Here is a 14,959-nt window from a genome sequence, read left to right as displayed (position 1 = left end):
TTAAAAATAATATGTAAAGTAAGGTCAAAAACAGAAGAAATATCCCAAAACCCAAAAATCTGTCTCAGAATTGCAGAAGTAGCTCAAACTATACTCTGCAACTATGTAGACAAAACAGAGAGTTTAAAGGAACACTATGTAATATTGTACCTTAAAGTTACAACTTCAAAATCATTGTGATGTTTCACTGACCTGTAATACGGAGAATAAAGCCTCTATCGTTGCAACTCTAGGCTCAGCACTGCAGAAACTGCACTATGAAACTTTTGGACTTAATTGCACTAGGGGGGCCCCAGGAACAGAGAAAATCCCCAAAATCTTACTTGGTGTTTAAGTAAAAAGCTATGTTATGCATGTGTCCTATGCCACTGAAAAAATGTATACTCGTGCGTTGGCGTCTGCGTTGCTCTGCTATTTTTTACACTGCTAAACCACTAGGGCTGAATTTCAAACATTTTCTTTGTTAATATTTAGTCATAATATTTAAGAGTTAATATTTCTGGATGTTCCACAGACCTCAGACCAATCACAGCCGTTATGGTCTGCGTAGACGCGACAAGTTACATTTTTGGAGAGGTGTGCATCAGGCCTCGCTGCTTACTGCATAGGGTCAACACAGAAGGGGCAGCTTGGAGGGGCAGCACAAAGACTGGGGAACCAAGAGTGACACTAGAGTCTTATCGCCTACAATGTGTTAAGCATGAGTCTTGTTACAAAAATGATAATAGGAAGAGCCATAATACATTAAAGTACTTTTACTTTCAATACTTGAGTACATTTGAAGGTAAATACTTTTGTACTTTTACTCAAGTAGAGATCTACAACGAGGGCGTCTACTTTTACTGGAGTAATATTTTACCTTGAGTATCTGTACTTTTATTAAAGTACGTGGTTTGTGTACTTTGTCCACCACTGCACAGGTAACAACTATTCTAGCACAATATAAATTATCTATTTTTTTCATCTTGTGTAGTTTTATATCGTGGATAAAATTTTGGGGTAAAGCTGGGCTGCCCCTCATATGGTTGTTTTGGCTGATTATCACATTAAAGTTTTCATGGCTGAATGTCATTAAATTCTCACAGAAATATTCTAATTTAAACCTTCGAACTCGTCGTTTCCCGCCAGAAATTAACTCCACTACAGAAAAAAATTTCTAACGCCCTATTTCCCTATCTAGTGCATCATTTTTCAAGGCGGACGCGATTTGGAACACGACCCTTAAGCCGCAATGTTTTGAACGGAGACAGCTGGGAGGCGGAGCCGCGCGAAGTAAACTCCGCGAAACTTCAGGGTGCTCGGACAACAGTGAAGTGGCGGAGTACTGGCGCTGGACACACTGACCACGAACGGATAGTGCCCGAGCCGTTTTTCATTGCCTTATATCTGTCGTCTTGTTTATTTATTCATTTTTTCGTTGCGAGGGCAAGAGGACAGCGGACGCGCAGGTCCCGCATGCCCCCGCGTGCTATGCCCTGGACGGTGTCATGGAGATGAACGGGCTGTCGGCGAGCTGCGACGGTCTCGCGGGGCGCGGCGGCGACCACGCGGATGTGAGCGTGTCGTTTGCGCTGTCGCAGCCGCAGGCGGGAGCCCGCGCGAGCCCTAGCCTGCACCGTCTGCGCGACAGGAAGCTCGTGCTCGAAGACAAGCGGCGGCTGTGCGCGTGGGCGCTGAGCGCGGCGCTGCTGGGCATCCTGCTGATGATTGCGCACGCGGAGCTGTGCCCGGCGGTCTACCAGCCGGTAAACACACACACACATACATTAAACGATCAAAATTTAGTGATCTCCAAAGTATGAAATGAAATGGGACCCTTTGGAACAGATGCCCATGAGATTGAGGTCACTGTGCTCAATGCCAAGTGTCGGCTAGAGGGAATATATATCCCAGCATTGGGATGTGAATCAGTGGAATGATGTTTGTGACCCAGACACCTTCATTTGCTTTTAAGTTTTAAAGCATTTTTTATGCAATGAGATTGTAATTCTAAATTCTCCTGGTTATGGTAGCTGTTGTGCAGTATTAAAATGACAATTGTCATTTAAAAAAATAAATGAATAAAAATAAATAAATAAATAATGGCAAGCGAGAAAAATGTATTCCTCACTGTATTCGTTATGTGTTCCATCAAGGAAAAGGCGCTGCAAAAAGATGTTTATCAGTTTATTCTGTTCTTGGAGAACTGCATGCAAAATTTTTATTTTCATTTTTAAATTTAATTAAAGTGGTCATTTTGATACTAAGCAATGGTTACAATTAAATGACAAAATGAAATTGTTTGAAAATTACATATATAATTTACACAAAAATGCTTTAAAATGATATCTACACCTAATACCAGTGGTGTATGCTCTTTATTTTATTATTTTAGGATTTAAGACTAATTTTTTACAATATATCTAAATAAATTTTATTTTAATCTATTAATTAATTTATTTATTTAAATAAACAGAGCTATGGGTATATAAACAGAGTATTGGTACAATTATTTGTACACAAAGACCCCCTCCAGCCAGAATAATAGCATTTTGTATAGTGTTGTTTATATGTTAGAAGATGTATCACAAGCAAAATAAGCAGTCAGCACCTTGGCTGAGCATTTCAACTTTGAAACCCAACACAGTCTTAAACAGGCAGATTCAGAGAGCCAAGACTTATTATGTCATAAACCCAATCCTGTCAATTTGCAGGGTGGAGAAGCAGGGGAAAGTTAAGTGTAGATAGAAGCTGAGACTGATTATATATTTAAATCAAATCAGTGCATACTGAATGAATTTAGATCAGTTTAAATTAGATCAGTGTGTACTGAATGAAGGTGAATGTGTAAAGTTAGGTCTAAGTCACTTTTAAAGCATTAAGGCATCTCATTCAGACGAACAGTGAAAAGTAAATACTTTAAGGGTCTAATCGATGATTTGAGGGGGACTTTAAACTTGGCATTTATTCTAGAGCCGTTCTGTGTTGGGTAAATGCTGGCACACCTTACTAAAGTAAATTTTCATAACTAAGATAGTTTTGATTCAGTAGTTTTGATAGCAGCTCTCAGCTTAGTAAACAGTGTCCAGACCTCAAAGGCAATGCAAAAAGTACCATGACATCTCAGAAGTTATGGAAACTGCTAGACACGTTTGAAGCTCTGATTAAAGTAAATGGCTGGTGCCAAAAACCTGAGCCACTCTGACTGCTGATGGATGTTGGTGATGAAAGATGACATCATGTTTGCCAGATATATCTGGACAAAGATTTGTTTTTCATAACTGAGGAAGCAGCAGTGGCTGTTCCTAGAATAATGTATAACATTATGTTGTTATTTTCTCCTTAGTTTATGGAACTAAATTTAAAGTCAATGTGAAAACAGAATTTACTTCTTTAGCATGACGTATTTCAGGGTGAAACGTGACATTCGGGAGAAGAGTAATATAAGTGGGACATGATTAAATTCCTTGGGATTTGATTGGATGGTGAAAAGTGGACACTTCAAAAGTGATATTATTGGTTAATATACGTTTCTCAAACTCTGCAGATGTTTGTATATAAAATATGTCATAAGGAATTTTACAAAAGGGCAAAGTCCTCACTGTTTAATTAATGATACAAACAGACAAGTATTTTGGATTTTTAATGATTTGGCATAATAGATTATATTTCATATGATGGAGGACATGAAGCAAAAAGATGAAAAGTTCCAGTGTAATTTCAACCTGGCCTTAAAAGACTTTTAAGTCAATTTCATCTCCAAAAATTAGCAAACATTATTCATAAAATTATTCATAAAATGGTCATATACAACTCGTGAGACGAAGTCTAATGTTGAACAGTAGTCATTGAATTAATCAGTTTATGCTCTATAGCGAGGGTCCCTCACATGTGGGTGGACATGATTAAGAGCAGTTTATAGAATCTCTGACACGTTGAGGCCATAGAGTCTATAGGGCTGTTGAGATGCACTGTTATTTAACATTTTTTTTTAATCTTAGCCAACTTGAGCTCTTGTTTTGATGATAATGATTATGATAGTTTTAAATCTCTTGATCTACAAACACTATTTCCAAAAAGCTGGGAAATGTTGTAAAATGCGATAAAAAGAAGAGAATTGTTCATTCTCTTGGATTTATTTGACTGAGAAAACACATAGAATATATTTACACGGCTTCTTGTATTTTGTAAGTAGTAGTATTTTGTAAGAAGTTTGTAAGTAACAACTTACTTGTATTTTGTAAACATTAACGCATTTAAAATTTTATGCCTGCAACATACTATAAAACAAATGGGACAGAGTACTGTTTATCAGTGTAATACCTTTCTTTTTAATTAGATTGTTAAGTCATTTGGGAAATGAGGATACAATGTGTGAAAGTTTTGCAAGTGGAATTTGCTTACTTGTTACAAGACTTCAGTTGCTCAACAGTCTGTGATAGTCACTGTCTGATTCTCCTCTTTATGATGCACCTTAGGAGATAGTTTTGGACTGCAGGTGGGCAAGTCAAACACATGCATTCCATGTCTACAAGGCCATGTTGTTGCAGCATGTACAGAATAGCACTTGCTGAAATAACCATTAGCTTCCCAGTACCATTTTGATACTAGTATATTTCTCTCTGTCTAATCCAATGCTTGGCTCAGCGTGAATGAAACCTCTTAGATATACAAGACACCACTGAAGTGGTCACTGATGCGCCACCTCGAATACCATGAGAGATGTTGGTTTTTGCACATTTTGCTGATAATGGTCTGATAACGTTTTCATAAAACAAACTGAAACATGGACTCTTCTGACCACAACACAGGTTACTCTCTTTTTGACCATCTGTGATGAGCTTGGGCCCAAAGAACACGTTAGCAGCTCTGCATAGAATAGTTGTATGGCTTTCTTCTTGGACCCTACATGGACGAATATTTCTCCAGATTTTCTGAATCTTTTCACAATATTTCACATCAAAATAAGTACAGGAAATTATATTGTGCATTGAATAATGTCCTGTATGATCTATTTGACAATTTGTCATTTATATCCTTTACGTTCACAGGTTTATAGTGTAATTTTTCAGAAAAAAATGTTACATTCATTTTTTATAAACTTTTAATTTTATTTTTGTCCCTGTCCCAATTTTTTTTTTTTTTTTTTTTTTGGGAGTGTGATGCAGGCAACACCTTCAAAATTGGTTTATATTTACAAAACACATTCAAGTAGATGAGTAAAAATATTGGAAATATTTTACTTGTACAATTGTCAGTTAAGTAAATATTCAAAAGAATTTAAGAAAATCGCTGATTCTTGTTTTATTTCTTTTTTCAAAATATCTAAACTTTTCTGCAAATTGGGTTTGTAGATAATGCACATTGTTCTTAAATAAGATGGTTGAAACCTTAAAAAGCAATTTTGGAAATGCTTTGGTCAGCACCATTTAAGATGAAAAAGATTTCGTGTTAAAATATCAGCCTGCATAAATAACCCTGTAATAATCTGTGAGCTTAAGACAATGCACAGAACAGCATTCTGAAGGCAAGTGTTTTTCCACCTATAGCAATACTATGAGCATTGAGAAAAGAAATTACTTTAAAAAAAATCACTACAAAGAGTAGGGTGGTTCAGTGGCGCAGCAGGTAGTGTTCACACACAGTAGTCACACAGCTCCAGGGACCTGGAGGTTGTAGGTACGAGTCCCACTCTGGGTGCCTGTCTGTGAGGAGATTGGTGTATTCTCCCTGTGTCTGCGTAGGTTTCCTGTGTGTGCGCCGGTTCCCTCCCATGGTCCAAAAACACATGTTGGTAGGTGGATTGGTAACTCAAAAGTGTCCATAGGTGTGAGTGTGTGAGTGAATGTGTGAGTGTGTGTTGCCCTGTGAAGTACTGGCGCCCCCTCCACGGCGTGTTCCTGCCTTGCACACAGTGCTTCCGGGTAGACTCTGGACCCACCGCGACCCTGAATTGGATAAGAGGTTACAGACAATGAATGAATGAACTACAGAACGTTGTGGAGTTGGGGCAGCTCCAAAGTACTGTTCTCAATTACTGATAGATTATTAAGTCCTATTCCAGGCATATTTAGCCAAGCCACTGTCTCAAAATGTGAAGAAAAACACGACTATTAGGGCTGATATTGTTAGGGCCAACAAATACTTTTATGCCCTGTAATTATGAGGAACTTTAATAGTGTCTCCTCATCTCTTCTAAAAAATAATCAGACCATCCCTTGAAACTAGAATTTTCCCCAAATGCATTTAAAACTGTGGCTTTGAAACCACTATTAAAGAAACCACATCAAGACTACCATAAGTTCAATTAATCAAACAACTTTTAAAATAAAATATATATTTTAGAGTAGTTTCAGTCGGTTGAAAACTGAGTTTTTAAACATATCCAAAATTAAGGCACATTCTGAAATTTGAGCAATCAGAATTAATGTAATGTTACACTGATATAAGTTTTGATTTGCACATTTGCCAGAAGACCTAAGAAATATGGCATAAATATTTCTGTTTTGAACTCACAGGGTGCCAAGAAGCTCATTCATGCTCTGTTTACTGGTCTTCTATAAAGTTTGTGGTGGAAGAGAATATTTCTCCAGTTCTAACAATTTAGCATTGGCTTCTTAGAATTTATTATAAGTTATTGTATATAAAACTCTTAACAGTTTAGCAACCTCACAATGTAAGTTTCTGTACATTAATGTCAGATAGAGAGTCAAATCTCTAGTGTTTGGAAGCAGCACTCTCATTTGCCTACACTTGATTCCAGTGGTGATTAGTTGAATGACTATTTACACAAATAAAAGGTTTCAAATCTGAAGGCTAGAAAGCCCTGCTTTAGACTAGACCCTAATATCTCGCTAAAATGGGAATAAAATAAGTTGACTTCAGAGGGCAGTTAGCACTTATGTAAGGGATATACTATAGTGAGGCTTTTCTAGCCTTTGAGTCCTTTTAGCTATCTTAATACTTCTCTTATTCAAATGCAGACCAGACTACATGACTGTGGTTCTATGGTCTACAGGGGAAGTGAGAACCTGAGAAGTTGAAGAAAGTTCTACACTAAAGCAGAGCTTTCTAGCCTCCATACACAGCAAATCCACCAGTTAAATCAACACTATTAGCGTTAAATTAACACTAAGAGTGTTGACAAGTTTACATTTTTACACTAATGGTTTTGAGTTAACACCTTTGAATTTGCTGTGTACATGAGCCATATTCTCTGTGTTAATATACATTCAACTCATCACCAGTAAAATAAAGCCTTCACTTTAGGGCTAACAGCAAGAAGCTTCCAATAATGAAAACTAAGCTGTGTTTTCAAAGCCAAGAACCAGAATATCTTGAGAAAGAGACAATGTTTTTTCCAAGGTTTACCACAATATATTGTTTATCTTGTGGTGTAAAGTGATTTGTTTACAAAAGCGAATACAGAATGAGCCAAATGATTGAGCCAAACACCGCTTGACCTTGGCAGGGAGCTGACCAGCGATACAACATACAGTTGCTGCAAGCCTCAGCATTATGAGCAACTCAACCTTGTGTGTACAAACTGATCTTCTGGCTGCGGTGTCTGTCCAATGAACAGTGGCTAACTCAGGAAACCAGATATCCTGAGGGCTGACCACAGCTCCTGAAGTGCTCGCAAGGCTGTGCGTGTGGATAGGCTGTAAACTTTTGTCCTTGTGATTGTTTGGAACAGTTGGCAACAGGGCAGAAGCATAAAATCACAGTCAGAAATGGGTAAAGTTACATGAATTCATGTTCAACTAAAAGTATACTATTCTACCAAAAGTTTGTGTACATCTCCTCAGCAAACCTTTCTTGTGAAATCAAAGGTGTTAAGAGGGAATTTGTCAAATGATTGCGATGAGCAAAGAGATAAACATTTGGTGGATTCTATCGACAGTATTCCAAGGTTTGAGCTAAATGATTTCATGTCTAAAAGGTAAATAAACTACTAAAATGCCATGCCTATTAAAACAGTATCATTTGTACACTGAGGACACTTGGCTTGTATGACTTGTAGTTATTACATGTTCACTGAGCGAGCCCCCATCAACTGAAGGCACTACTTCAGTGCTTACACTCAGTTAAGTTTCAGTTAAGTCTGTTATTTAACCAAAGAAAAGCTAAAAAAAAAACTTAATTGTTGTCTGTTAATGATAAACATACAAAACACTGTGTTTTCTACTATCTGGACTCTGCAATTAAATGTTCAGGTTAAGTTTAGAATTAGGGTTAGATTTAGGGTTACATTTAGAGTAAGGCAAAGTTTTATGGCTGTTTTTTCATCTCTGTGGTACAACATCTTTTTTATATGTAGTACTTTCACCAGGATACCATGTTGGATTTGAGAGTTTTGAAACACATTATTATCCATTACAATTATAAGTGGAATATAAGTATATAACTTGTAAATTATACTTAAAAACTAGTTTATTTTTAGTATAGTTGCAGTACAGTATAAAACACTAAAATTTTATAAATTTAATCGCTGGCCAATTTAGACCTAAAAAGTATTGAAATAGTACACTTACAGGTATATTAGTAGTTCACTGATATTAGTATGCTTGCTAGTATACTTTAACTTCACTTAAGTTTACATAATTGAATGAAATTTAAGTATACATTTTTGTAAGGGCTGTGAAGATTTCCAAAGCATTTAGACACAAGAACATCAAAGAGGTTAGAGCTCACAGATGGTATTGCTCTATGGTAGTGCTTTACATTCTTCTAGCTGATGCTTGGCGTTGAGCATGGGACATTAGGCCCATATGCAGTGGTTTTAAAGCGTACATTTGCATTTCATTGCACATTAATGTAGCAGAATTCTGTAATTATAAGGGGCATCTAAAACATTTTGGACATGTCATTTGACCATATGTGCCCAAACTTTTACACAGGACTATATCCTGATATTATCTTCTTCCACGATGGAATAGTTGAGAGACTTGCACTTTGCACCTGAACACAGTGTTTACCTTGGGCTCATATTTTCCTTATTGAATTACAAGTTAGGAGCTTGCATGGAGATAAACTACATTTTAAAATACTTTGAATGTTTGTGATAATTATAAAGTCTTCATAGGTTGAAACAAGGGACAAACCAAAGTTAGGAAAAGTTTTTGGATCAAGATGTGGAGCTAAAGGCAAGAGTGTGTAGACACCCGCTTATCCAAGGGTATTTGCTTACGTTTGCTACAATTACAGTTCTAGTTGTGTGAGGATTCAATAACAGCTACTACAGTAACAGCTAACCAGTAGTTAGGTTCTGATGTGGGATGATTAATTGTGGATCAAAGACAAATAACTGGTAAAGTTGTGTGATTCAACAAAATAGCAAAATAGGTTTGTTTAGATTGTGTTTAAAAGAGCATCTCAAAGGGGCTGAGTCTTTCACAAATAAAAATAGGCAGGGGTTCACTGGCAAATAAGACTGCACAGGCAAATAGTGAACCAATTTAAGAATCATGATTCTCAACATTAAATAGTAAATCACCTAGGGATTGCCTCATGTATGTACATAGTATTATAAAAATTCAAAGAATCCAGAGAAATCTCGATATGCAAGGCATGTGTGTGTTAGAGTGACGCTGAATTAAAAACAGACATGATCACTGAAGGGTCACAGAAACATTTCCCAAAACCACTGTCTGAGAGCACATTTCATTGCTGCATCTACAAATACTAGTTAAAACTCACAAAAGTAAAGAAGAAAACATATACACAGGATTCAAAAAGGCCACCAACTTTTCTGAAAGCATAAAAGTGTCCTGTGTTCCAAGAATACAAACTTTGAAAGTATTTTTGGAAATTATGGATGCTGCATCCTCCTAACCTAAAAAGGAGAGGGTCCAGCTGGTTTGTTATAAGTGCACAGTTCAAAAGACAGCATCCATGATTGTTTGGAGTGCATCATTGCACATGGCATGTGTGACATTTTTGAGGGCACTGTTAATGCCCATAAAAAAATGTATTATAATCATATACAGGATAAGAAGTAAAATATCCTATGCCAATCCATTAGAGCTTCACAAAGGGGCCAACCCCACTCTCTTCCTACCTCCAATTCCACATGAACTTTACATTCTACATCTCCAATAAACACAATAGAATCTCTATAGTGCATTTCCCCAACTGGACTGTGCCCTCCTTATCCACAACCACTGATAATTTCTGGCCCCTGATGCCAAACTGCACAAGCAGGGATGTGGCACACTTGGCTACAAATTTCTTCACACCTATCTCCACCGATCTTACACATGCCTGCCATCTATGTTCCCTTACCTCAGCTGCCAAATCCGCATATTTCAACTCCTTCCTCTTTAATACTTCATCTACTGCATCCTCAAACGGAACATCTAACTCTAAACTATCCGTTTACTTTCAGAATACAGCACCATGTCTGGCTTCAGTGTAGTTAACGCAATGCCAGTGAAGCCACTGTCCTTGTTTTGCTTGTGAGGTTGCTGTTGCTGCTGCTGTGCACAGTTCAAATGCCAGCATCCACTGTTGTATGGAGTGCATTAGTGCACATGGAATGTGTGACTTGAATGTGTTTGAGGGCACTGTTAATGCTTAATGGTATGTAGAGGTTTGGGAAGGCCTTGCTTAGTTTAGTAAGACCAAGCCAATCAACAACATGCTTTTTTAGTAAAGGAGTCCAGGTGCTAAATTATTCCAGACATGTCACTCAATGAAAACAACAGGTGCATTAATAAAACAAAAAAAACAAACAACATATTCAAGACCTGAGCTGTTGGGCGGTGTAAAACAAGCAAGAACAGGAAAACTTTTCACTTTCAGAACAATTGGTCTCCTCAGATCACCAACATTTACAGTGCGTTGTGAAAAGGAGTTATAGAACACAAATTCAAACACAATATATTGACAAAAGATTGGAACATATCTTTTATTCATTGATTTCAGGTGTTTAATTCAGTCACATTGCCATTATTGTATAAATCAAGCATGTAGCCACCTCTGCCTTTACAAGCATTTGTGGGTCATTCTATGATGACTGAGAACAGTACTGTAATAGGCACTGTGGCAACACATCAGTTTGTGAAATACCTTCCGTCTCAAATACTCTACAATCAACTGAGTGGCATTAATGAAAATTGGGAGTGTTTAGGAACCACAGCACTTCAGCCAGTCACAAACCCTGTAAACTTACAGGGTGGGTCACAAACTGGTGCGGTGCACAGTGTGTAAAATTCCCCAATGGTCTGCTGATTAAATAATTGCAGAGTTCCAAAATTCCTCTTGGGCTTCCATGGTCAAGTTGCTGGATGTATAATGCATAATAGAGTGTTGAGAAGCATGCTGGCACTGGACTTTGGAGCAGTGAAAACATGTTCTATTGAGTGATTAATCATGCTTCTCTATTTGCAATTTGATGGACAATCAAGTTTTGGTGAATGTCAGGAGAATGTTACCCGCTTGACTGCTGATAAAGCTATGGGATTGTTTTTCAGGGTTTGACCTAAGCCCCTTAGTTCCAGTGAAGGGAAATATTTATTATGATTTATGACTATATTGAAGTTTGTTTTCCAAAGTCAGCAATCAAAACACACTCATAAGTCAGAGACATTACATTTCATATTTCATATATATAAAACTCAAAACACAAATTTTAATTGCCAGAGGGGGCAACACTGTCTTGATCCATGAGTAAGTCTAATGTAAAAGGAGATAATATGTCCCTCAACTGGATTGCAGCTTCTGGTTTGCTTATTTAATAGCTTGGTCCAGTATAAATTTTGGGCCAAATTTAAAAATCATTCTATAGAGTGTAATAGCTGCTGGGGGTGAATCATCCTTTCTCACTGCCCACATCACATTAATATATTTTTGTATATTATTTGAAGAATATCTTCCATGATCATCCAAACTGATCAGGATGGATAAGACTTGTGGTTACACCCTATAGAACAGTCTTTTTACATATAAAATCAGCATTTGAAATCTGAACATATGAAAGATCTACCAGCATAAATACCATGCTTGGGCTACTTAAAATAACAAAGCTGTATATGTCCCCATAACCTTCAATAACATAAAATTCAACTGTCTTTCTTACTTGATTAATGGCTGACTGTTGGCTATGGTGGTACTCAGTGTCTGAGGTTGTACACTGTCTGCAAGTGCTAAACAGGTGTTCTGACAAGTTGTGCTACCTATCCATATCCATCCTACAGCAGGTTTGCACATGCTCAGACCTACGCTTTTTAATGTTTGCATGTGTTTTTCAGGGTAAATATATGTTTCACTTGCATTACTAAAAGACATAATCATTAAAAAAAAATGTTGATATGGCTTACCTGTGTTTGCCGGTCGGCCATTTTCCAATTAGGGAAAGATTGGCACGCTTTTGCTGACGTAGCAGGGTGTGCAGAATGTGCTTGGTGGGCGGGGCTCAACTTCAGCATACAATGACTCAAAAGAAAGAAACTTAAGGAGGCAACAGTGTAACTGAGAAAAGCGCAACTGAGAAAAGGCGAAATGAAAGAGAAAACGGATTCTTCAAGAAAATTAAACTCAAAATAGACGATTACATACAGAAATATTCTGTTTACAAAACTGTTTTTATAATTCTCAATATTAATGAGTTTTCTCAATTACAAAATGTATTTTATTGTTTATGGATTCTTTTTTTTAGTTCTCAAAACTTTAGAACCTATTTTGACCTTATAAAATTACATTATGTTATCATTCTCCCGTTTGCTTCCAGCTAAAACTTGCCAAGAGAGTGTCCAATTCCAGAACCCTATCATCCAAAACAATGTAGCATTTTAAATCTATGCTTATGACTTAGAAGTGCACTTTCCGGGATAGAGAGCCTTTTGAGATTCTGATGTGTTTGTGACTCACAGTTTAATCAATCTGAAGATATATGCAAATGTAATGTTAAAACTCTTTGGTACTCCAATTATGCTATTCAGTCTTGCTTTTACATGAGGCAAATAAGCAATCTTCTCCTTCATCTTTTCCTTTTGTTCATGAGTTTTGAAGCTGCTCAGCTTGCACATGTGCTCGGCAGATATGTTTTTCTAAGATCTGTAGTGATTGGCAGCTAATAATTTTTCACATGTTATCTTGATTAGCCATATCTTACAGTCTTAGTCATAGTTTTATGAAGTATAATAGCAACAACTAAAGTGTTATTTGCAAATTGCATTAAAAGTTTTGGATCACAAACCACTCCAATTCATCCTAAACATACTGTATGGAAATTCATAATTTCAATGCTTCACAGCCCAGCGCTGGTGTTCTTTAAACCCCACTGGTTGATATTTGTTCATGGTGACCCGCATATGTATGTGAAAGTATATGCACCTTAAAGCAGCCGAAATCACTAATTATTGAGGGTTCTACAAATATTTGGACATAAAGTGTGTTTCCAGGCATTTGAGCAAGACGTTCTCAAAGAGAGCATACAGGAAACTTAACAACAAAACCAAAAAAGCCCAAAAAAGTTATGGATGTTTTTCCACATTTAGTCTCGGCTTTTGTGTCTGACTGCCGGCAGTCATGCTGCATCTTTTCCACATCATTTAATGTATAATTAGTGCTTGTTTGAATAATGGATATGAAGGTTGACCTTCGGCGGTCCATAAGCTGACGCTAGCTTTCAGGTGTTGTCCTACTCTGCCGCATTCCGTGCTAATTGAAGCAGACAAAATTCTCCTGGAAACCTGTTTATGCAGGAAAACTGACTATTTATGGATGTTTTTCCACATTTTAACTTTCCCTCCTTCTTGTACCTCAGGCAGCCTACAGTCATATTGCATCTTTCCACATCATTTAATGTATAATTAGCGCTTGTTTGAATAATGGCTTTCACAAGATGACCTTCAGTGTTATGGGCAGATTTTTTGGGTGTTGTGTTCGCTGTCGCTATGGTGACAGAAGTGGGCAAAACCGACCTCAAAGCAATAGCACAACCTAGCACGCTAACCTGGCTAATTCTGGAAGGAAGATGAGAGGCACCAGTTAGCATTTTGCAAGTTGTTATTTGTTGGCTTTTAGGTTTCATTTATTGTACCCAAGAGAGAGAATATGAGGCACTATATGTAACTTCATTTTGACAGGTCATTTAGACCAATCAGAGCATGCCACGTCATCAAGGCATGTAGGTTTATATAATGTGTCTGTATCCCATTGCTATTGGCCCATAACTTCTTGTGTTTAGATCAACATAAAGCAGATAAATAGCCCACTTAATAACATAGTATAAATTGAAAGCACTTGTCTTATTAAAAATAACTTTTTGACCAAATATATCAATGAAACTATCATGTATTTTAAAGTGTACAAAATAATTGAAGCTATTACTATAGTAATTACAGTAATTTTATATCGCAATTATAGTAATGTCTCAAGATAAAAAAGGGGAGTCTGCAGGTTAATATATGTTTTGTATTCTCTTTTCATTTTTAATGTTATCATGGATCCTATTACAGATCTGTATATGTTTCTTGTTGTAGAGTAGTACTATTTCAATATAATATTTTCATTTATCAGTGTTCTAAACTAGCCAAATAATTATTATAAGTTGTGACCCTACAAATTATTGGCAAAACTAATATTTTTACGGATAAATTAAACTGTGAATAAATATTTCAGTATTATCTGTATTGATTTAAATACTGACAACAAAAAATTATTTACCGTGTAATGTACCTTTGTGTACCACATCAGACTAAGAGTCCCACTTCACTGTTCAACCCAATGTAATGTCACTGATAGCTTTGTCGCAATTTAGTATTATAACAAGAACCTTTCATCAAATGACCTGTCCATGCATTACTGGTCATTCTGTAGTCACTGGTCCAATATTGGCCAGATATTTTCTGGGTGGTGGGCTGCTCTCTATACAGCATAACCTTATCTGACCTTTGAAGATGGCTAAGGGATGACTGACAAAGCTGTTAACAATAAAATGACTTGGAAGAATAATTATTTCAGTTTCAGTAAAAAA

The 14,959-nt window shown here is 36.9% G+C and overlaps 1 protein-coding gene across 2 annotated transcripts in view; it reads left to right on the top strand.

Annotated features, from left to right (window-relative positions):
* Window positions 1-1,295: 1,295 nt before the first annotated feature.
* kcnn4 (potassium intermediate/small conductance calcium-activated channel, subfamily N, member 4) overlaps window positions 1,296-14,959 on the top strand; it is a 55,050-nt gene continuing 41,386 nt past the window's right edge. For both annotated transcript variants that reach the window (XM_066682978.1, XM_066682979.1), the window contains exon 1: window positions 1,296-1,745. In XM_066682978.1, the coding sequence (XP_066539075.1) occupies window positions 1,488-1,745 (258 nt within the window). In that variant the 5' untranslated portion in view covers window positions 1,296-1,487. The remainder of the gene's footprint in view (window positions 1,746-14,959) is intronic.

Source organism: Hoplias malabaricus, chromosome 10 (genome assembly GCF_029633855.1).
Source record: "Hoplias malabaricus isolate fHopMal1 chromosome 10, fHopMal1.hap1, whole genome shotgun sequence".
NCBI classification, from domain to species: domain Eukaryota; kingdom Metazoa; phylum Chordata; class Actinopteri; order Characiformes; family Erythrinidae; genus Hoplias; species Hoplias malabaricus.
This window is presented reverse-complemented; position numbering and strand designations above follow the sequence as displayed.